The 22,814-nt window shown below is 45.3% G+C and overlaps 1 protein-coding gene and 1 pseudogene across 1 annotated transcript; both read left to right on the top strand.

The window, feature by feature from the left end:
- Window positions 1-13,588: 13,588 nt before the first annotated feature.
- Window positions 13,589-14,638, top strand: LOC139833949 (uncharacterized mitochondrial protein AtMg00810-like). Its single transcript, XM_071824326.1, has one exon. It carries the CDS (start codon window positions 13,589-13,591, stop codon window positions 14,636-14,638), a length of 1,050 nt encoding a protein of 349 aa, XP_071680427.1.
- A 1,502-nt stretch (window positions 14,639-16,140) lies between these two features.
- On the top strand, window positions 16,141-18,405 carry LOC139830104 (uncharacterized; annotated as a pseudogene).
- The last annotated feature ends 4,409 nt before the right edge of the window (window positions 18,406-22,814 follow it).

Raw genomic sequence — 22,814 nt, 5'->3', positions numbered from 1 at the left:
ATGTTTGTGCCAGCCGATGTTTCACCATCGGCTTTCTTTTGCTTGGGACGCCACTCCATTCTCCGTGGACGACCCTCTTCATCCAGGGCTCGCTGAACTTTCGCAGCCAGATCAGGCCGTGCCTTCCTTAGCGCATGCAGGTATAACCTTTCGGCTTCCTCCAGGCCGCGCAATCGCTGAACCCTGCGTTTCTGTGAACGGCTGAGTCCGTCAGGGCACCACCTTGGACGGTGGTACCTGTCTTCTTCTTCTTCTAGTCCCTCGTCTTCGGAATCTTCAATATCTGCCCAACGAGGTGACTCAAAGACGTTTGCTTGGTGGTGGGAGAGGCCCTAAGCGCTCAAACACAGACACGTTGGCTGCCTCCTTCTTCTTCTTGTTGCATTCTGGGCAATTGCCGATTGTGGGCAATCGGCTCATTCCTGAATCCCAGCAGTGTCTGAAGAAAGGGCAGTCCCAGTGTCTGGCGTTGTCATCTTGCTCCCTTGATTTGTCTGTGGCACGGCGCTCGTGCTCCTCCTCATAGCGATCCTGCCGACGATGTCTTAAGGATTCTTTAGACAGACGATCTACTTAAACATCATAATAGGACCGTCGGCGATGGACATACTGACTCACATATTTGTTGAGGAGGTGATCGAGAGAGGTCGTTGATATCTTATGTTCTTCACTTCTCCCTCGTGACGTAGCGCTTGCCATCATGATGGAGCCGAGCGGGGGGCGCGTCCTCCTCTGTATCGTTGCGATGAGAGCAGGTGCCCTCATCTCCATCTTTGCCAGTGGTTCCCGAGGTCCTACCATGTTGATGCTGAACGTGGGACCTTGCTGGCAGCCCTCGGGGTAGATGACTTCTACCATGTTAACGGCGGGGAAGGGCTGGGTGTCTACCTTCATGGCATACTGGTTGAAAATTAAGCGCCCCTTCTCTATCGCCGCTTGGATGTGCTGACGCCACACCCTGCAGTCGTTGGTGGCATGGGAAAGCGAGTTGTGGAATTTGCGATACGGCTTTCCGTTTAGCTCTTGCGCCGTGGGGAACTTGAGACCTTCAGGAATCGTCAACTGTTTCTCCTTGAGCAGGAGGTCGAAGATTTGTTCAGTCTTGGTCACGTCAAAATCAAATCCACAGGCGGCCCTGGTGGCTTTACCCATTTGCGGGACACGGGGTTCCTCCCCGAGTCCACTCAGCCACTGCTACTTCTTGGTCTCCGCGGGCACTTCACCTTCCTCTGTATCGACCATGACTATCGCACGCTTGAACTTGTCTTGGTACAGTCTGGGTGGCGCTGTTCATATGCGATAGTTTCGAACCATGTGCGCCGCGAGGGATAATCTGCTTGGGAGGCCATGTCCTTGAGCTGTGTTGCAAGGCCAGCCATCGCCAACTCGATTGCTTCCTTTTCAGTTATACGAACCGAATAACATCGGTTCCTAAGATTCTGAAACGCTCGGATGTACTCTGTCACCGTTTCTCCGCGCTTCGCCGTAGTTGTGCTAGATCGGCAATGCTAGACTCGGAAGCTTCTGAATGATATTGCATATGGAACTGTTCTTCCAATTGCTTCCAAGACTGGATGGAGTTTGCTGGCAAAGAGGTGTACCATCCAAAGGCCGATCCTGTGAGGGACTGTGAAAAGAGCCTCACGCGTAGCTGATCCGACACTGAAGCCGGTCCTAGTTGTGCCAAATATCGGCCGATGTGCTCGATGGAGCTGGAGCCATCTGATCCACTGAATTTGGAGAAGTCAGGGAGCCGATATTTAGGTGGCAGCGGGATCATCTCGTACTCGTCGGGGTACGGCTTGGAATAGCCGATTGCCCTCCTTTTCGGCACAATGCCGAACTGGTCTCTCGGTATGGTGCGATCTGATCCGCCGTGCTGGCTGCGGTAGATGCACTCGAAGATTCGCCGGGGTGGCGTACTTAGCCAGCCAGGTTTGCTTTTCCAGCTACGAGCCAAGCTGCGGGAGCTGGGCTCTGGAGTTTCGTCGGGGTGGCGTACTTAGTTAGCCACGTCTGCTTCTCAAGCTCTGTTGCTGACGTTCCTCCTGTTTGCGCCGGAGTCCCTGACGTTGTGGCCTGGTTTGAGAGTGCCCAGTTGCCACAATCTGGCACATACGTGCACGCGTATCCTTGAGGGATCTCCTTAGGCGCCTCAGCCAAGAACTGGCGGTCACTAGGGTCACCACCGATCTTGTAGACGACGAATGTCGGTGTAGCCGGCACTTCAGGTGGTGCTGCCAACGCATATGGCAGCGGTGGACGGGACTGGAGTGGCAACTCTCCTTGGTGCGTCCCGAGAGCTGGTCCTGACGGCGAGTACTGGCGGCTCATGATCTCCTGGATCACGCGCAGAGCGAGACGCTCCAACACGTCGACCAAGTTTTCAGAGTGGCGGTGTAGCGAGTGAGCCACCAAGTAGTTGATCTCCTGCCGAAGGGCCCTGGTGCGTTCCTCCGACGGGGCAGAGAGATCTATCCCATCGAGTGCACCTTGTGGTGAGAATCCCTTCCATCTGATGCCATGGGTACGGGTTCTCTGAAAAGAGCCGATGAGGTCGGCTTCGAGGGTGGCCTTGATCTCGTCATGTTTCTTCTTGAGCTCAGCAGGCAACTCCTCGTAGGTGACTGGCGTGCCGTCCGTCGCCATCTCAGATGTAGATGGCGATGTGGTTGATGTAGATGATGGTCCCACCGAGCGTGCCAGAATGTGTTGATCGCCAAAACCCACCGGCGGGCAGCGGCCTGTCAACACCGTAGAGCCGGGAAGAGCCTAGAGCTGCGGCTGGCTGAGACCCCTCCGAGCGACGGCCCGCAATGCTCTTCTGGTCACACGCGGCGATGCGAAGTGCAAGGGCGTGCCACCTGACCTATACCTGGTCAGGAAGGTGATGGGGATGCCTCGCTTAGTTCCTGCATGGCATACACGTAAACATTAAATACGAGCCTCGATCGGCTCTCAGGTTATCCTGTGAATCGGCTCAAAGAGCCGATCCACCCATGATCCGTACGGGGTGCACGAATACTTGGTGATCCTGCTTGATCAAGATAAAGCTAATGAGATCTACGACGATTTAGGGTTTTCACCGCATAATCGGATCATCCTACTCCAGGTTGGGCCTCGCGGCCACGCACGGTGCTCATAAGCCGATCCTAAACAAGGCCAAAGAACCAACAATGATGTTGATCCGCGGAACATCCTGTTTAGGACTTGCGAACGCCACCCTACGTGCCACTGGATCCTCCCCCCCTTTGTAAGGCCTAACTATTGCAGATATTAAACTAATCCTTGCATAACAAGGAGCAATCGTAACGGATCAGATCTACTAAACGATGAACAAGCAGGGTGCCGCCCCCACGCCTGAGATAGGCGTGAGGACGGCTAGATATGCAAGGGTTGCACTACGTAAACATGTTTATACGAAGAACCATGCCAACCCTAACACATCTATGATAACTACGTTGCCCGCCATCAAAGACGCTTCAGTACGGGCAACGCATGAACAACGTGGAGCTTGTGCTGCCTAGATCGCAAGATGCGATCTAGGCAGCATGTCGCTTACCTGATTGAAACCCTCGAGACGAAGGAGTTGGCGATGCGCCGAGATTGGTTTGTTTTGGGGTGAACATTGTGTTGTTGTTTATTCCATAAACCCTAGATACATATTTATAGTCCAACGGACTTTCTAACGTGGGAATATCCCACCGTGCACGATACAAACTCTAACTTTTGATCTAAGATATAATCTACTATAATTAAAGATACACGGGCAATCTAGCCCAAATTCTCCGCGCAAGGCCGTTTCAGAGATCTTCCACGTGTAGTCTTCCAAGCCCATCTCTCTTACGGCCCACCTCTGGATTTGTCCAAAATCTGGTGATAACACTCTCCGATAAGAATAAGCATGTTGGGTGAATAAATTACAGTTGGGCAATTGACAAATAGAGAGGGCATGACAATGCACATACATATCATGATGAGTAGTGTGAAATTCAATTGGGCATTACGACAAAGTACATAGACCGCTATCTAGTATGCATCTATGCCTAAAAAGTCCACCTTCAGGTTATCATCCGAACCCCTTCCAGTATTAAGTTGCAAACAACAGACAATTGCATTAAGTATGGTGCGTAATGTAATCAACAAATACATCCTTAGACATAGCATTGATGTTTTATCCCTAGTAGCAACAGCACATCCACAACCTTAGAACTTTCTGTCACTGCCCAGATTTAATGGAGGCATGAACCCACTATCGAGCATAACAATGAAGATTATTTAGCCGTATGTAGCGAAAGCACTAGACTAAAATCCCGTGTGTCCTCGAGAACGTTTGGTAATTATAAGTAAACAAACCGGCTTGTCCTTTGTGCTAAAAAGGATTGGGCCACTCGCTGCAATTATTACTCTCGCACTTTACTTACTCGTACTTTATTCAACTGTTACATCAAAACCCCCTGAATACTTGTCTGTGAGCATTTACAGTGAATCCTTCATCGAAACTGCTTGTCAACACCTTCTGCTCCTCGTTGGGATCGACATTCTTACTTATCGAAGATACTACGATACACCCCCTATACTTGTGGGTCATCAAGACTATTTTCTGGCGCCGTTGCTGGGGAGTGAAGCGCTATTGGTAAGTGGAATTGGTAAGGAAAACCTTTACTGTTGTGCTGATTTTATTTCTGCCTGCTGCTATAAGTCATTATGGAGAGATCTTCTCTTCAATTTTTATTTGGGAAATCTACTACTACTGCAACGGTAGTGGATGAGGCGCCAGGTGAGGAAGTGATACCATATAAAATACCTACGAAAATTATTAAACGTGTTATGGATAACCGCTATGAAGGGGATGGAACTGTCCATCCCGGTGATCATTTACTGTTTTTGCATGAATTATGCGGGTTATTCAAATGTGCAGGTATTGCTATGGATGAAGTGAGGAAGAAACTATTCTCTTTATCGCTGTCTGGTAAAGCGGCGCATTGGTATAAATTACTGGATAATGGGGATTCTCTTGAATGGAACTATATTGTGCCCCGGTTTTATTCTAAGTTCTATCCTCCAAGTGAAATTCATAAGGATCGGAATCGCATATATAATTTTTGGCCTCATGATGGAGAGAGTATTGCCCAAGCTTGGGGGAGATTGAAGTCTTTAATGCTCAAATGCCCCATTCATGAGCTTCCTGGTAATGTTATTATTGATAATTTCTATGCAAGACTTTCTTTTCAAGACAAGACCTTGCTGGATACTTCTTGTTCTGGATCATTTACACGCAACAAAGAAGAGTTTAAAAGGGACCTTCTTGATCGGATCCAAGAAAATACTGAAGGTTGGGAGAACGACAAGGATATAGAATCAGGTATATTTTATGATTATAAATGCATTGAAGCTTTTATGGATACTGATAAATTTCGTAATATGAGTGCTACATATGGTCTTGATTCTCAAGTTGCTGCAAATCTTTATAAAGCTTTTGCCTCTCATTATGAATTGCCAAAGAAGAATTTTGTCATGAACCGTATAAAGATAAAATTGATTCATCTATTAATAAATGTGTTGTAGTTGAAACTGCTGATCATGTTATTCCTGAAGCTTATATTGAAAAAACTCCTTTCCCTGCTAAAATGAAGGAGTACTCTGTTATAAATAGTGCGGTTCATAAAAGTGAAAAGAAACCTGTAGAACCTGAAGAACAAATAAAAGTTGAACCTGCTGTTGCAATAATTAAAGATCTTGTGACTGAAAATGTGGAGGATGGTCATATTATTTTCTGTGAAGATGCTTCTAATATTGTTTCACATCCTAATAAACCCAAACAAGCTAGTGTTCCTATGCTATCTGTTAGAATTGGTGATCATTGCTATTATGGATTATGTGATATTGGTGCAAGTGTTAGTGCTATTCCGTATGAGCTTTACACGGAGATTATGCACGAAATTGATTCTTGTGAACTTGAAGATATTGATGTGGTTATTCAGCTGGCTAATAGAGAGACTATTTCTCCAATTGGTATTGTTCGAGATGTGGAAGTATTATGCGGTAAGATTAAATATCCTGCTGACTTTTTGGTACTTGGTTCTGCTACTAGCGATTATTGTCCTATTATTTTTGGTAGACCTTTTCTAAATACTTGTGGAGCTATTATAGATTGCAAGAAAGAGAAAATTTTGACTAAATTTGCTGGTGAATCTTATGAGTTTAACTTCTCTAAATTTACTAAAACTCCTTATAAAGCTGACTTGCCTAGTAATGATCTTAAAATGGAGCAATGTGCATCTATTGTTCTTGTTCCTAATAATCCTTTGCAGCAACATTTGGAGGATAGCGAGAGTGAAGTTTTTAGGAAAGAAAGAGATGATCTTGAGGAAATTTTTCTTCGCCAACCTATTCTCAAGCATGATTTACCGGTGGAAGATTTGGGTACAACACCTCCACCAAAGGAAGATCCTGTTTTTGATTTAAAGCCTTTGCCTGACAATCTTAAATATGCTCATATTGATGATAAGAAAATATATCCTGTTATTATTAGTTCTAAGCTTTCAGAGATTGAGGAAGAAAGGTTATTGGAAATATTGAAGAAGCACCGAGGAGCTATTGGCTACACTCTTGATGATTTGAAGGGGATTTCTCCTTCTATTTGCCAACATGCTATTAATATGGAAGATGATGCAAAGCCTGTTGTTGAACATCAGCATCGTCTAATTCCGAAGATGAAGGAAGTGGTAAGAAATGAGGTATTACGACTTCTTGAAGCTGGTATTATATATCCTATTGCTGATAGTAGATGGGTTAGTCCTGTACATTGCGTTCCCAAGAAAGGAGGAATGACTGATGTGCCTAATGATAATGATGAGCTCATCCCTCAAAGAGTAGTTGTAGGGTATAGAATGTGCATTGATTTTCGAAAAGTTAATAAAGTTACTAAGAAAGATCATTACCCTTTACCATTTATTGATCAAATGTTAGAAAGATTGTCTAAAAATACTCATTTTTGTTTTCTTGATGGTTATTCTCGGGTTTTCACAAATTCGTTAAAGCTAAAGATCAAGAGAAAAACCACTTTTACTTGTCCCTATGGAACTTATGCTTATAGACGCATGCCTTTTGGTTTATGTAATGCTCCTGCTACTTTTCAAAGATGCATGTCTGCTATTTTTCATGGTTTTTGTGAAAGTATTGTAGAGGTATTCATGGATGATTTTTCCGTCTATGGGAATTCTTTTGATAGTTGCTTGCGAAACCTTGATAAAGTTTTGCAGAGATGTGAAGAAACTAACCTTGTTCTTAATTGGGAGAAATGCCACTTTATGGTTAATGAAGGAATTGTATTGGGACATAAAATTTCTGAGAGAGGTATTGAAGTTGATAGAGCTAAAGTTGAAGCAATTGAGAAGATGCCCTATCCGAGGGATGTTAAAGGTATTCGTAGTGTTCTTGGTCATGCTGGGTTTTATAGGAGATTTATTAAAGATTTCTCCAAGATTTCAAAGCCTCTTACTAATCTTCTTCAAAAAGATGTACCATTTGTTTTTGATGATGATTGTAAGGAAGCTTTTGAAACTCTTAAGAAAGCCTTAACAACTGCTCCTATAGTTGAACCTCCTGATTGGAACTTACCCTTTGAAATTATGTGTGATGCTAGTGATTTTCTGCTGTAGGTATTTGTTCTTGGACAGCGAGTAGATAAAAAACTGAATGTTATTCATTATGCTAGTAAAACTCTTGATGCTGCTCAAAGAAATTATGCTACAACTGAAAAAGAATTATTAGCTGTAGTCTTTGCTTGCGATAAATTTAGATCTTATATTGTTGATTCAAAAGTTACTATTCATCACGATCATGCTGCAATTAGATACCTAATGACAAAGAAAGATGCTAAGCCGAGGCTTATTAGATGGGTACTTCTTTTGCAAAAATTTGATTTACATATTGTAGATAGGAAAGGTGTTGATAATCCTGTTGCTGATAACTTGTCTAGATTGGAAAATATTGCTTATGATCCTGTTCCTGTTAATGATAGTTTTCCAAATGAACAATTGGCTGTAATAAAGGTGAGCTCGCGAGACAGTCCTTGGTATGCTGATTATGCTAACTTTATTGTTTCCAAGTACTTGCCTCCAACCTTTTCAGCTCAGCAAAGGAGGAAGTTCTTTTATGACTTGAGGCATTATTTCTGGGATGACCCACACTTATATAAAGAAGGAGTGGATGGTATTATGCGAAGATGTGTTCCCGAATATGAACAACAGGAGATATTGAGTAAATGTCATGGTAGTGCTTATGGAGGACATCACGCCGGAGAAAGAACCGCGCAAAAGGTTCTACAATCAGGTTTTTATTGGCCAACTCTCTTCAAAGATGCGAGGAAGTTTATTTTATCTTGTGATGAATGCCAAAGGGTTGGTAATATCTCCAGACGTAATGAAATGCCTATGAATTATACTCTTGTTATTGAACCATTTGACTGTTGGGGATTTGACTTCATGGGACCTTTTCCCTCTTCAGAAGGTAACACTCATATACTTGTTGCTGTTGATTATGTTACTAAATGGGTGGAAGCTATACCTACAAAGAGTGCTGATGGTGAGACCTCTTTAAGAATGCTTTTAGATATTATTTTTCCTAGATTTGGAGTACCTAGATATATTATGACTGATGGAGGTTCTCATTTTATTCATGGAGGTTTTAGAAAAACTCTTGCTAGGTATGGTATTAATCATAGAATTGCTTCCGCTTATCATCCTCAAACTAGTGGTCAAGTAGAACTATCAAATAGAGAGATTAAATCTATTTTGGGAAAGACCGTTAATAAAACTAGAAAGAATTGGGCTAGTAAATTGAAGGATGCACTTTGGGCTTATAGAACTGCTTACAAAAATCCCATGGGAATGTCACCTTATAAAATGGTTTATGGGAAAGCTTGTCATTTACCTCTAGAACTAGAGCACAAAGCTTATTGGGCTGTTAGAGAATTAAATAAGGATCCTAAACTTGCCGGTGATAAGAGGTTGTTGCAATTAAGTTCTCTAGATGAATGGAGAAGTGAAGCTTATGAAAATGCTAAACTCTTTAAAGAGAAAGTTAAAAAATGGCATGATAGAAGGATTATCAAAAGAGAATTTAATATTGGGGATAAAGTCCTATTGTATCGGTCTCGTCTCAGATTCTTTGCAGGGAAATTACTCTCGAAATGGGAAGGACCATATATTGTCGAGGAGGTGTATCGTTCAGGAGCAATCAAAATTAGCTCTCTCCAAGGCAATGCCACGCAAGTGGTGAATGGACAAAGACTCAAGCATTATATCTCAGGTGATTCTTATAATGTTGATGTTGATATTATTCAAGTGGAAACACCGGAAGCCTTCATCAAAGGGCAAATTGACAGTCCGCCAGAACTCAACTTTGAATAGGTAACAGTACTGGTAATGAAAAGTACGCAATTTACTTTCCGAACAATATTTTTGCTGTTTTTGGAAAATAAGAAAAATTACGAGTTCGAAACGGAGTGGAAAGGACGCACGAGGGGGCGCCACCATAGGCCGGCGCGGCCAAGCCTGGGCCCGCGCCGCCTTATGGTTTGGCCGCCTCGTCGCCCCTTTCCGACTCTGGTTCGATCTGGTACTTTCCGTTTGTCGTGAAAATTTTTGCTATATAATTCCCCGGACCTTTGGAGGTCCGTATATCGTGTTCTCGACGTGTTTTGTTTCGAGCTGTTTCTGCCAGGTTTTTTTTTTCAGTTTAGAAGCGCCATGGTCTCCAAGAACAAGGGCAAGGGGCTTTCGGAGGAAGAAGTGAAGGAGGTGCCATCAAGACAAGAGAAGCAAGCCGGAGGGAGCAAGCAAATCTTGGTGGGATCTGTTGATACTCGACGTTCTTTTTCTCATAACCTGCAGGGACCTATACCACCCGCTCTTAGCCTCGACTCCTTCCCCATGATGGAAGAAGTGCTACGGATTACCGATGAGTTTTGTGATCAATATCGGGCTCTAAGAAGAGAAGTGGAGATACTCCAGGAGGAGAATTGCCATCTCAGAAGGATGATTGAATACCACTCGATTCGCATCACAAGGTCGTCGTCGCCAACTTCAGATAACAATGAATCTCTCCGAATCTTAGTGCAGAATTGTCAAGCTGAGAAACTGAAGATGAAGGAGCTTATTAAGAAGCGCGGGAGGAGTTCATCACCACCATCACCAAAGGAGTAATTCATCATCGGTATTGGCATCCCCTTGGTTTGTTCCAAGCTTGGGGGAGTGCCGCGGTATCACATTATCACTACCTTTTACTTTTATTTGTCAAGTAGTGTCATATCATGAGTAGGGAAGTTATCATATAAGATGGGTTGCAGTTGGAAGTATCTCTCTTTAGTTGGTTATGTATGTATCCCTTGGTGTGAGTTATCGTTATGGAATATTAATGAGAAGTTTTATCATTTACATATTGCACATCTTATTCTAGTTTGCAATCTCTATTATATGATTTACCTTGTTGTTAGTATTGGTATCACTTTGGGAGCATTGAATAAATCTATTTGGTTTTGGCAAACTTAGCATTGGTCAATAGCAACAACACTTTGAGGTTTAAATAGAAAAGAGAAATACATATAGTTGTTTCATTGTCTTTCTTTCTTGTTAGCTCATAGCTTATTATTCTGAAGTTAAAATTGTTTGTGCTTACAAGGAAGATGCATGATTGTTTCTATCACATGTATATTTGTTTGTTCCCCTCGACTCTTATGCTTGCTAATTAACCTTGCTAGCCAAAGACCTGTACTGAGAGGGACTACTTCTCGTGCATCCAAACCTTAACCCAAACCTATGTCATTTGTGTCCACCATACCTACCTACTACATGGTATTTTCTGCCATTCCAAGTAAATACTTCATGTGCTACCTTTAAATAATTCAAAACTTAGTATCTCTTATTTGTGTCAATGTTTCATAGCTCATGAGGAAGTATGTGGTGTTTTATCTTTCAATCTTGTTGGGCAACTTTCACCCATGGACTAGTGGCTTCATCCGCTTATCCAATAATTTTGCAAAAAGAGCAGGCAATGGGATTCCCAGTCCCAAATTAATTAAACTAAATAGACACTCCTCCATGGTATGTGATTGATGGACGGCACCCGAAGGATTCGGTTAGCCATGGCTTGTGTAGGCAAAGGTTGGGGGGAGTGTCATCATCATAATAAAGCTAAAATAAAAAGGCACTCCTTCATGGTATGAGATTGTTGGCAGGCACCCGAGGATTCGGTTAGCCATGGTTTGTGAAAGAAAGGTTGGAAGGAGTGCCACACAAAATGAAAATAATATGGGAGCCGCTCTTTGAAGGTTTGTCTGGCAAGGGGGTTAGAGTACCCGCTACCAGTCATTGACAACAACAAACACCCCTCAAAATGTTACTTTTATTCTCTTTATATGATTGCAAAACTGAAAAAGCTCTAGCACATGATTTAATCCCTGCTTCCCTCTGCGAAGGGCCTGTCTTTTACTTTATGTTGAGTCAGTAAACCTATTTCCCTCCATCTTGAGCAAGCATTTGAGTTGTTGTGATCAAACCATTATATTGTGATTCACTTCATCATGTCTTTTATTCTTCCTTGTTTAGTACAAGTTTTATCTGAATGAATATAGCTTTGCAAGTTATCAATGATCATGAAAAGACCATTATGATTGAGTATGCAAGTTGTGCCTTATAAACTTTAACATGAGAGCGCTGCTCAATGAGATAAATATAATCTGTTAATTTTTCTCTGACCAGGAACGAAGTTTGCCATCACCAATTATGATTTCTTATGCACCTTTACTTGTGATTACCTTATACTTGTTTCAAGTTGAGTTATGAGAGGTTGTTTACTATAATGTTTTGTGTGAATGAATATGATGCTTCTTGTCCGTATTTTATTTATCGACTCTTCACTCCATAAACATGTGGTCCTGTCTATCGAGCTCAGTTTCGCTTGGGGACAAGCGAAGTCTAAGCTTGGGGGGAGTTGATACGTCCAATTTGCATCACTATTTTATATCATAATTTGCTGTTATTCATTGATATATTTCATATTGGGACACAATACTTATGTTATTTCATCTATTTTGCATGTTTCATCATTATTGGAGGATCAAGCACCGGAGCCAGGATTATGCTGGAAAAAGCACCGTCAGAACGCAATATTTCGGAAGATCAACTGTGGGAGGAAATTATACCAAAAATCCTATTTTCAAGATAACGGAGGAAGCCAGAAGGAGGGGCCAGAAGGACCCAGGGTGGGCCCACACCCTAGGGCGGCGCGGCCCATGCCCTGGCCGCGCCGCCATGTGGTGCAGGGGCCCACGACCCCTTTCGCCTCCTTTTCTTCGCGAAACCCTTCGTCCCGAAGACCTAAGCCACGAGAGGGTTCCTCACGAAGAGTTACGGCCGCCTCTCGCGGGGCGGAGAACACCAGAGAGAAAAGAGCTCTCCGGCGGGCAGGAATCCGCCGGGGAAATTCCCTCCGGGAGGGGGAAATCGACGCCATCGTCACCGTCATCGAGCTGGACATCATCGCCATCACCATCATCATCATCTCCACCATCATCACCGCCATCTCCTCCGCAGCACCTCGTCACCGCCGTAGCAATTTGGGTTTGATCTTGATTGTTTGATAGGGGAAACTCTCCCGGTATCGATTTCTACTTGTTGTTGATGCTATTGAGTGAAACCATTGAACCAAGTTTATGTTCAGATTGTTATTCATCATCATATCACCTCTGATCATGTTCCGTATGATGTCTCGTGAGTAGTTCGTTTAGTTCTTGAGGACATGGGTGAAGTCTAAATGTTAGTAGTGAACTATGGATGAGTAATATTCAATGGTGTGATATTTAAGTTGTGGTGTTATTCTTCTAGTGGTGTTATGTGAACGTCGACTACATGACACTTCACCATTTATGGGCCTAGGGGAATGCATCTTGTATTCGTTTGCTAATTGCGGGGTTGCCGGAGTGACAGAAACCTGAACCCCCGTTGGTATATCGATGCAGGAGGGATCGCAGGATCTCAGAGTTTAAGGCTGTGGTTAGATTTATTCTTAATTACTTTCTTGTAGTTGCGGATGCTTGCAAGGGGTATAATCACAAGTATGTATTAGTCCTAGGAAGGGCGGTACATTAGCATAGGTTCACCCACACAACACTTATCATAACAAAGAAGATTATTTAGCCGTATGTAGCGAAAGCACTAGACTAAAATCCCGTGTCTCCTCGAGAACGTTTGGTAATTATAAGTAAACAAACCGGCTTGTCCTTTGTGCTAAAAAGGATTGGGCCACTCGCTGCAATTATTACTCTCGCACTTTACTTACTCGTACTTTATTCAACTATTACATCAAAACCCCCTGAATACTTGTCTATGAGCATTTACAGTGAATCCTTCATCGAAACTGCTTGTCAACACCTTCTGCTCCTCGTTGGGATCGACATTCTTACTTATCGAATATACTACGATACACCCCCTATACTTGTGGGTCATCACTGCGCAAGGCCCTCTATGGTTTGCGGCAAGCTCCGCGGGCATGGAATGCGAAGCTCGACTCCACGCTCAAAGAAATGGGTTTCGAGCAGAGCGAGCACGAGCACGCAATCTACCGGCGCATCACGGGTGACGCAATCTTGCTCATTGGAGTATATGTGGATGATATGATCATCACAGGTTCGCCCAAGGGAGCAATTGAGAGTTTCAAGGTCGAGATGAAGACAAAATTCCAAATGAGTGACCTTGGATTGTTGTCATTCTATCTCGGAATTGAAGTCCAGCAGCACGGCGATGGCATCAGCCTATGTCAAGCACACTATGCCTTGCGCATCCTACAGCTGGGTGGAATGGAAGGATGCAATCCATCACACACTCCAATGGAGGAGCGGCTCAAGCTTAGCCGTGAAAGTACAGCAAAAGAGGTGGATGCTACGAAGTACCGACAAATCGTTGGCAGCCTACGCTACCTCGTCCACACCAGGCCAGACCTGGCATTTGCTGTTGGGTTCGTCAGTCGTTTCATGGAACGACCAACGAAGGAGCATATGATGGCGGTGAAGAGAATTCTTCGCTACGTCGCTGGCACGACCCACTATGGTCTTCACTACCGACGGAAGACAAAGGATGCACATCTAATTGGTTACAGCGACAGCGACCTAGCCGGTGACATTGACACTAGGAAGAGCACGAGCGGCAATCTGTTCTTCCTCGGCAACTGCTTGGTGAGTTGGCAATCTCTCAAGCAAAGGGTGGTTGCTCTGTCTTCATGCGAGGCAGAATATGTCGCGGCCACAACTGCAGCAACTCAAGGTATTTGGCTGGCTCGACTTCTTGGAGAACTTCAAGGAAGAAAAGCCGAGACAGTTGAGCTAATGGTGGACAACAAGTCTGCCCTGGCATTAGCCAAAAATCCAGTCTTCCATGAGCGCAGCAAACATATCGATATTCGGTACCACTTCATTAGAGGCTGTTTGGAAGATGGAAGCATCAACGTCAGCTTCATCAATACTTCAAATCAGCTCGCTGATATTTTGACAAAATCACTTGGGCGAGTGAAGTTTCAGGAGCTGAGAGCTAGAATTGAAATGGTCCAAATCAAGTCAAGCATGAAGAGCAAGGATTAGGGGGAGAATTGTTAGAGTAATTCTTGCTCAGGAGTTAGCTAGTACCTTCTAGTAGTACTGTAGGTGCTGGTATGTTCAAGTATGTTCTAGGAGTACATTACATATGTAAGTCTTAGCCAGTAGAACACTCTGGATAACTCTACTAGTAGATAGCTATAAAAGGATAGCAGTAGAAAGCTCTAGAAGGCTTTAGAAATCTACATGTTGTACCTAGCTTGTATCCTATAAATAGCACTATGCAATACAAGCTGCATGAAGCTTTTGGCAGCATCACAAAACCAGACCACTTCTCACACACTACACTACCTGTGAGCTAGCTAGCAAGGCTAACAATGATGTCGCGGGAGGCTATCCAGGGCCGCCTCATTGCCGCGAGGCGATGCCGTCCCCGCCGCGCGGGGAGCTCTCCTCGGCATCTGTCTTCGCCAGCTCGCCACACGAGAGATGCTCTCAATAGCGCCATGGCGCTTTCCCCTTTATTTGCATCCACCACGGTGCAGCAGTCGACCCTGTAGCTAGGTGATGTGGCCAGGATCATGTAGCTGCATTATAGCGTGAGATCTGAGGTGTTTATTTTCAATCCAGCGGTTACGAATCAGTCTAAGTTAGGGATATTGTATCTCTCTTACTTGCCTTAGCCGACTTAGAGAATCCGGAGCGCACGGACGAGGGCCTTCGGAGCATGTCTAGCAGACCCTTGGACCGTTAAATTTCGGTGGTATACGGTTTTGGACAAATGAAAAACAGAACAAACCCCTCAAACTCGACAACACCGTAAAAAGATTTGATGGGGTCACTAATCGCAGCCTCGCAGCCTGTAGCAGTGCAGTGCAGTTTTTGGTGCCAAAAAACGGAAGGCCAACTGTATCCCAAACCGGACCAATCGCGAAGGAAGTTCCAGCCAACTATCACCACATGCTCGCTGGACTCGCCGGAATCAGGCCAAAATTTGGCGGAGTTGCCAAAATCCGTCCAAAATTGGACGCGAAGATGAAGGTGCTGGAGCACGCCGGCGGTCTTCCTCGACTTGGGCGGCGCTAGGAGGGCCTGAGCTCGCCAGCGGACGGCACGGGCCTCGCTGCAGCTCGCACGACACTAAGGGCGGGCAGCAGGAGACCTCGGCTTCGCATGATACGGCGCTGTGCTTCAGATCTTCTTCATCAATTTAAACATGTAATATCTTTTACACATGAAATGCAACTTCACAATACAGGTAGTCATTGAATACTTGACTCACGCTAATTTGATTGAATTGACTTATAGAATGCAGTGTTGATCATGATGTAGCTCTAGTACTACCAAAGGCATGCTTGTAGTTACAGCAATTTATCTGATTTCTTTCTTCAGTTTTTCATAGTATTGAATTCCATCCTGCAGGCTTGTAACTGATAGAGTCGTAAAATGTGCTAATTTCTTGCCACTGCCTCAGATTGCTAGAATGTTGTTGCTTTTTTACACAATACAAAATATGATAACTACACTGTAACCATGCTGATATTTATTGAACCTTTTCATCATTTTTACAGGAAAAGCATGGGGAATTTTCGAGGTCATAACCCTGAGACAACGACGGTTCATTCACACAAGTCTCGGCGTCCAAGAAGGAAGTTCATCACCAGTGACAGTGACGATGATGATAAGGATTACTCAGTGGAAGAAGAATCAAATCAGCTTGTTCTTTATGAACCGCGGACCACCACATGTCGCAAGCAAAGGGAAGTTCAGTTTGCCGAGCCCATATATCACCCTACTCCATTGCAACAAAGACCCCCGAAGGCAAAATATGGACACTCCAAAGTTTTGCCATCTATTGGTGCTTATACTGTGCAGTGTGCTGACTGCTTCAAATGGAGGATCGTTCCAACAAAGGAGAAATATGAAGAGTTGCGTGAGACTATTTGTCGGCAACTTTTTGTGTGTGCAAGGGCTTGCGAATGGAACCGTCCTTTATCATGTGATGACCCCGAAGATATGTCACAGGATGAAAACCATGTGTGGGCACTTGACAAGCCAGAGATTCCTCAAACTCCTCCTGGCTGGGATAGGGATGTCAGAATCAGGGGGAGGGATGCAGCAAGTTTGCAGATGTGTATGTCACTGTTCCTTTTCCTGCATTTGCAATGATATCTGTGATTTGCCATCATTAAGTTTATCTGTCATTTCTATGTTCAGTACTTCGACTGTTTTCGTTTTCTTCTAGAAACTAGTCCTTGCACAGTACTTCATACCTTTTGCACCATATTATCGATGGAACGTTTTGCCTGCTTCTTGATTATCTCTTAGCTTAGTTATACCGCTGAAGGACTCGACTGCTCTTTGAGATTTGTTCATGTTAATCTTGATTCATGAAACTACACAGTTTCTACTTATAACATGTCAGTCTGGATAACCATTTTTATGTTTATAAATTTTGGAGATGCCTATTTAAGTCTCTACTAACCATGAAACCTATTCTCTGAAGTTGTTTGCTTTGGTATTCCAACACGAAAGATGCTTGATCATAATGTATGTGAGTTATTTTGCTTCTTTCAGGTATTACACTTCCCCGTCTGGGACAACGCTGAGGTCAATGGTTGAAATTGGGAGGTAAGCTGATGAATTCATAATTGTTATTTTTGCCTAATGCTTGTTACTTGTGTCACCCAGTTGATCTAGCAAACCAAACTATGGCAAGTTCTTCTAAGAAGTGATACAATCATTGTTTCGATATTTCAGGTACCTGGCAGAGAATCCATACTACATTCAACAAGGGGTTAATTTATCTCAGTTTTCGATGCTTACCCCCCAACCTCTGCAACAAGACTACATCAGGAAGCGTAAATATCCAGCAAATCGTCACTTGACAGAGCGTCTTGAGCCATTTGAAGGTGTGTTAAGTTAGTCAGAGATTTGCTGTACTGTTAGCCCTTTCTGCTCTGCACTTTCATTGCTATCTTATCATTCCCGTAAGCTGTTGGATAGTGCTCCTTCATAGCAGGTATGGTTGTGGGAATTGTACAGTGAGAGATGCCTTTTGCAGGCATATGTGATACCAATGTGCACCTCCCAAGGAGCACTGTTAAATGAGCAATGAAAAAGCCCTTGCACACTACCCTATTATGGTTTCCTGATTATCCCATTGCTATTTGCTGTTACTTCCTGACATAATTGTCTACTTGTGTCTACTCTTTGTTCAGTGAGTCCGCTGGCATGTGCACCACCCCCTACTCGCAAAGAGTTGCTTCGAATGGGCACTTCAGCTTCAAACCCTGTCGACCTCGACGAGTCTGAGGTGTACGACGCAGCACCTCTGCGCACCAAGAAGAGAACTCCAAGGCAAGCGTCGTCGCCGTCATCAAGTGAGCACACCAGGAGTACCGTGACAACTGCGTCATCGTCCGGAGAGCCCAAGAAGAGAAGCCTGAAACAAGTGTCATCGTCAAGGCGCCACCCAACACCTCCACCCAGCTGGTCACACAGCGGTCGTCAACCTCAAGGGTCCTCGAGCGACATCGAGCATGTGGAGCTGTGAACCTGGATGCAGTAGCTTCATTCCCATGTGTTAGGTTTCCTTTTATCGTCAGTGAACATAGAGTCGAGGAGTCCAGGATGGATATGGTCAGTCAGGTGCTCGAAGCATCTGAGTTTTGATAATGTGGATTAATGGTGCCCAAGGCAATTGCATAGCCTCTAGTAGTATCCCCGAGAAGTATGTACATAGCTGGTGAAACAGACTTGCCCAGAATGTGTTCCTTGTACTGCATATATATGTGCTCGTATGATATGGTAGAACTACGTGTAGCTTAACTAAGTTAAGTTGGAGCAGGACCTGTCTGGTCACTGTCAAAAAACCTGGTGCTTTATAGTTCTGGGTGCTTGCACTCTCTAACTTTCAGGCTTTGGGATTTGGACAGCACAACCGGTATACTGGATATATAGATTTTATGAGTCCAAATCTGTTTGTTCTCTTTAAAAAAAACTCGGTCCATTTACATGTTCACTCACCAGATTCTCAAAAAATAGTCCGTTCAAGATATCTCATGTCCATGAGCTGTTTTTTGTTTTGTTTTGACTTCATGGCATCCGAGGTTGCAATATGCTGCTGACATGGAGCATCTGCTGCTATGCTAAGTTGAGAACTGGGGCTTGCAGCTCATCCCATCCGCCAAACTCACATCCAATCCGGTTTCATCTCAAATACCCAATCCACCTCCGATTCCAAAGGTTAGGGTTAGACGTGCCATTGTCAAGGCGATCTAGCCTTCATCCACGTCCACAACGGAGGAGGCCCTCCACCGTCACCGTCCCTGCCGCACGAGGAGCTCTCCTTCGCATCCGCCTCCATCATGCGGGAGGGTCTGGACCATGCCATCAGAGGCATGGAGTCGCGGGACGCAATCCAGCGCCGCCACATTGCCGCGAGCCGATGCCGACCCCGCCGCGCGGGAGCTCTCCTCGGCATCTGTCTTCGCCGCTTCCCCTTTATTTGCATCCACCACCGTGCGACGATCGACCACGTAGCTAGGTGATGTGGCCAGGATCCTGTAGCTGCATTATAGCGTGAGATGCGGGGTGTTTATTTTCAATCCAGCGGTTACAAATCAGTCTAAGTTAGGGATACTGTATCTCTCTGACTTGCCTTAGCTAACTTAGAGAATCCGGAGCGCACTGACGAGGTCCTTCGGAGCATGTCTAGCAGACCCCTTGGACCGTTAAATTTCGGTGGTATACGGTTTTGGACAAACCCCTCAAACTCGACAAAACCGTAAATTTTTTTTGGCGGAGTTGCCAAAATCCGTCCAAAATTGGACGCGAAGATGAAGGTGCTGGAGCACGCCGGCGGTCTTCCTCGACTTGGGCGGCGCTAGGAGGGCCTGAGCTCGCCGGCGGACGGCACGGGCCTCGCTGCAGCTCGCACGACACTAAGGGCGGGCAGGGGCTGGCATGCCCAAGGGGCGGGCAGCAGGAGACCTCCATGGCTGTGGTCCTCGCCGAGGCGAGCAGCTCCTGACGGGGCGGCATGATGCGGGAGGCCGGAATCGGGCGCGCGCTGGGGCGCGGGCAGCCGGCGGCTCGCGTGCGAGCGGCGGGGCGCGTCACGCGCGCGAGCAGTGGAGGAAGAAGGAGAAAGAGAAAAAAGATAAAGATAAATAAAAAAGCCCGTGAGTGGGCCTTGTATTCGTTGATATACTGTTTTATGGTACATTTTTGCGATTTCTAGTCCGTAGAAGCTCCCAATTTCTCCGGACTGTAAATACACGTTTACGATTTGCGGTTTGAGAAATCTGCTAGAGATGCTCTTAGTGCCGCCATCCACACCGTAAGACCTTCTGCATCGATATTGTTCCCGCCGCACCGAGGGCCCGTCAGCATCGGCCTCTGCGGAGGCTCTGGACCGCGCCATCCGCGGCACAGAGCTATCCCCATCATCCCGTGTACAGGAGCATGCCCCCCACCACTTAATATTCATGTTCATCGGGTGCTAGATTTAGCATGCTCGGTATGTACCGCTTATCCCTTATCCACTCCCTTTCCTTCTTACTTCATCTTCCTCTTCCTCCGTGCCTTCTCCCGTTTCTTCATGCCTCCTCTTCCCCCATGCCTCCTTCTACCCCTGGTCATCTTCCTCCCTGCCTTCTCTTGCTTCTCCCCCCGGCCTCCTCCCACTCCTCTTCCTTCGTGCCTTCTCCTACTCGTCCTACCCGACTCGACGTCCTCGCCCTCACCGACATGAGCGCCCACCTCCACGCCACATCGCCCTCGCCGACAGCCCGACCTCTGCGCCACCTCGCCCCGTGCCCTCGACGATAGCCTTGCCTCGCACCCTTGCCGGTAGCCCACCTCCGCGCCGCCCTCGTCGAGTTCCACGTCTAGTGTCGTGCCCCTACCCCGATGCCACCCTGCTCTGACCCTGCCGCCCTACCCTGTCCTGACCCCGCCGCCTCCGGCTCAACCTCCAGGGTACTAAGATGCGAAAAGAAAATAAATCAAAAAGAAATCACAAAAAATCAAAAAATCACAAATACAAATGATGCCATTAAAAAAACATAGCAGTGGCGCGCCACTTGTAGGGCACATAGCAGTGGCACACCACCTTTTGTGCCACTGCTAATTGCCACCTGTGTTGTGCTAGTAGTGGCGCACATCTGGTGCGCCAATGACACCAAAACTAGTGCGTCACTGGTAGCTGTTTCCTGGTAGGTGCAATTATTCGAAGAACCAACACTACATAATGACACTTTGGATGCACGTGATGGCGTGTAGACACACGTCCGTTGGGAACCCCAAGAGAAGGTGTGATGCGTACAACAGCAAGTTTTCCCTCAATAAGAAACCAAGGTTATCGAACCAGTAGGAGCCAAGAAGCACGTTGAAGGTTGATGGTGGCGGAGTGTAGTGCGGCGCAACAACAGGGATTCCGGCGCCAACGTGGAACCTGCACAACACAATCCAAGTACTTTGCCCCAACGTAACAGTGAGGTTGTCAATCTCACCGGCTTGTTGTAACAAAGGATTATATGTATAGTGTGGAAGATGATGTTTGCAAAGAACAGTAAGAACAAGTATTGCAGTACATTGTATTCGATGTAAAAGAATTGGACCGGGGTCCACAGTTCACTAGTGGTGTCTCTCCGATAAGAATAAGCATGTTGGGTGAATAAATTACAGTTGGGCAATTGACAAATAGAGAGGGCATGACAATGCACATACATATCATGATGAGTAGTGTGAAATTCAATTGGGCATTACGACAAAGTACATAGACCGCTATCCAGCATGCATCTATGGCTAAAAAGTCCACCTTCAGGTTATCATCCGAACCCCTTCCAGTATTAAGTTGCAAACAACAGACAATTGCATTAAGTATGGTGCGTAATGTAATCAACAAATACATCCTTAGACATAGCATTGATGTTTTATCCCTAGTAGCAACAGCACATCCACAATCTTAGAACTTTCTGTCACTGCCCAGATTTAATGGAGGCATGAACCCACTATCGAGCATAAATACTCCCTGTTGGAGTTACAAGTATCAACTTGGCCAGAGCCTCTACTAGCAACGGAGAGCATGCAAGATCATAAACAACACATATATGATAGATTGATAATCAACATAACATAGTATTCCATATTCATCGGATCCCAACAAACGCAACATGTAGCATTACAGATAGATGATCTTGATCATGTTAGGTAGCTCACAAGATCCAACAATGATAGCACATGAGGAGAAGACAACCATCTAGCTACTGCTATGGACCCATAGTCCAGGGGTGAACTACTCACACATCAATCCGGAGGCGATCATGGCGATGAAGAGTCCTCCGGGAGATGATACCCCTCTCCGGCAGGGTGCCGGAGGCGATCTCCTGAATCCCCCGAGATGGGATTGGCGGCGGCGGCGTCTCTGGAAGGTTTTCCGTATCGTGGCTCTCGGTACTGGAACTATTATCGACGAAGGCTTCTTATAGGCGAAGAGGTAGGTTTAGGGGCGACGCGAGGGACCCACACAGTAGGGCCGCGCGGCTAGGGCCTGGGCCGCGCCGCCCTAGCGTGGCGTCGCCTCGTCGCCCCACTTCGTTTCCCTTTCGGTGTTCTGGAAGCTTCGTGAAAAAATAAGATCCTGGGCTTTGATTTCGTCCAATTCCGAGAATATTTCCTTACTAGGATTTCTGAAACCAAAAACAGCAGAAAACAGCAACTGGCTCTTCGGCATCTCGTCAATAGGTTAGTGCCGGAAAATGCATAAATATGACATAAAGTATGTATAAAACATGTGAGTATCATCATAAAAGTAGCATGGAACATAAGAAATTATAGATACGTTTGAGACGTATCAGCACGTCACTCTGTTTGAATACGGAGACTGTCAGTGGATTTTCCAATATTAATGCATCTGTGTCTCAATTTTTTTGCTTCTGTCCTGGGTTCATCGGCTTCAAGGAATGCTACACCAGATACTCATTATGTCCCTAAGGTTCATCGGCTTCAAGGAAAGCTACACCAGAACTTATTTCCCTTAGGGTTGGTTCTAATGAGAAGAGACCTATGGTTCATCATCATCGTTCAACACAGTTCCCTCAAAAGTTATAAACAGGAATATAGGGAGTACTTAGAATGTGAGTTAGGAGGGAATACTTTACTTTCTTACACCTTCATGAATGTATTCAAGGTTTCCATTGATGTTGCGATTAAA

The sequence above is a fragment of the Lolium perenne genome, chromosome 7 (genome assembly GCF_019359855.2).
Source record: "Lolium perenne isolate Kyuss_39 chromosome 7, Kyuss_2.0, whole genome shotgun sequence".
NCBI classification, from domain to species: domain Eukaryota; kingdom Viridiplantae; phylum Streptophyta; class Magnoliopsida; order Poales; family Poaceae; genus Lolium; species Lolium perenne.
The sequence above is the reverse complement of the archived record's forward strand: the minus strand, read 5'-3'. Positions and strand labels throughout refer to the sequence as shown.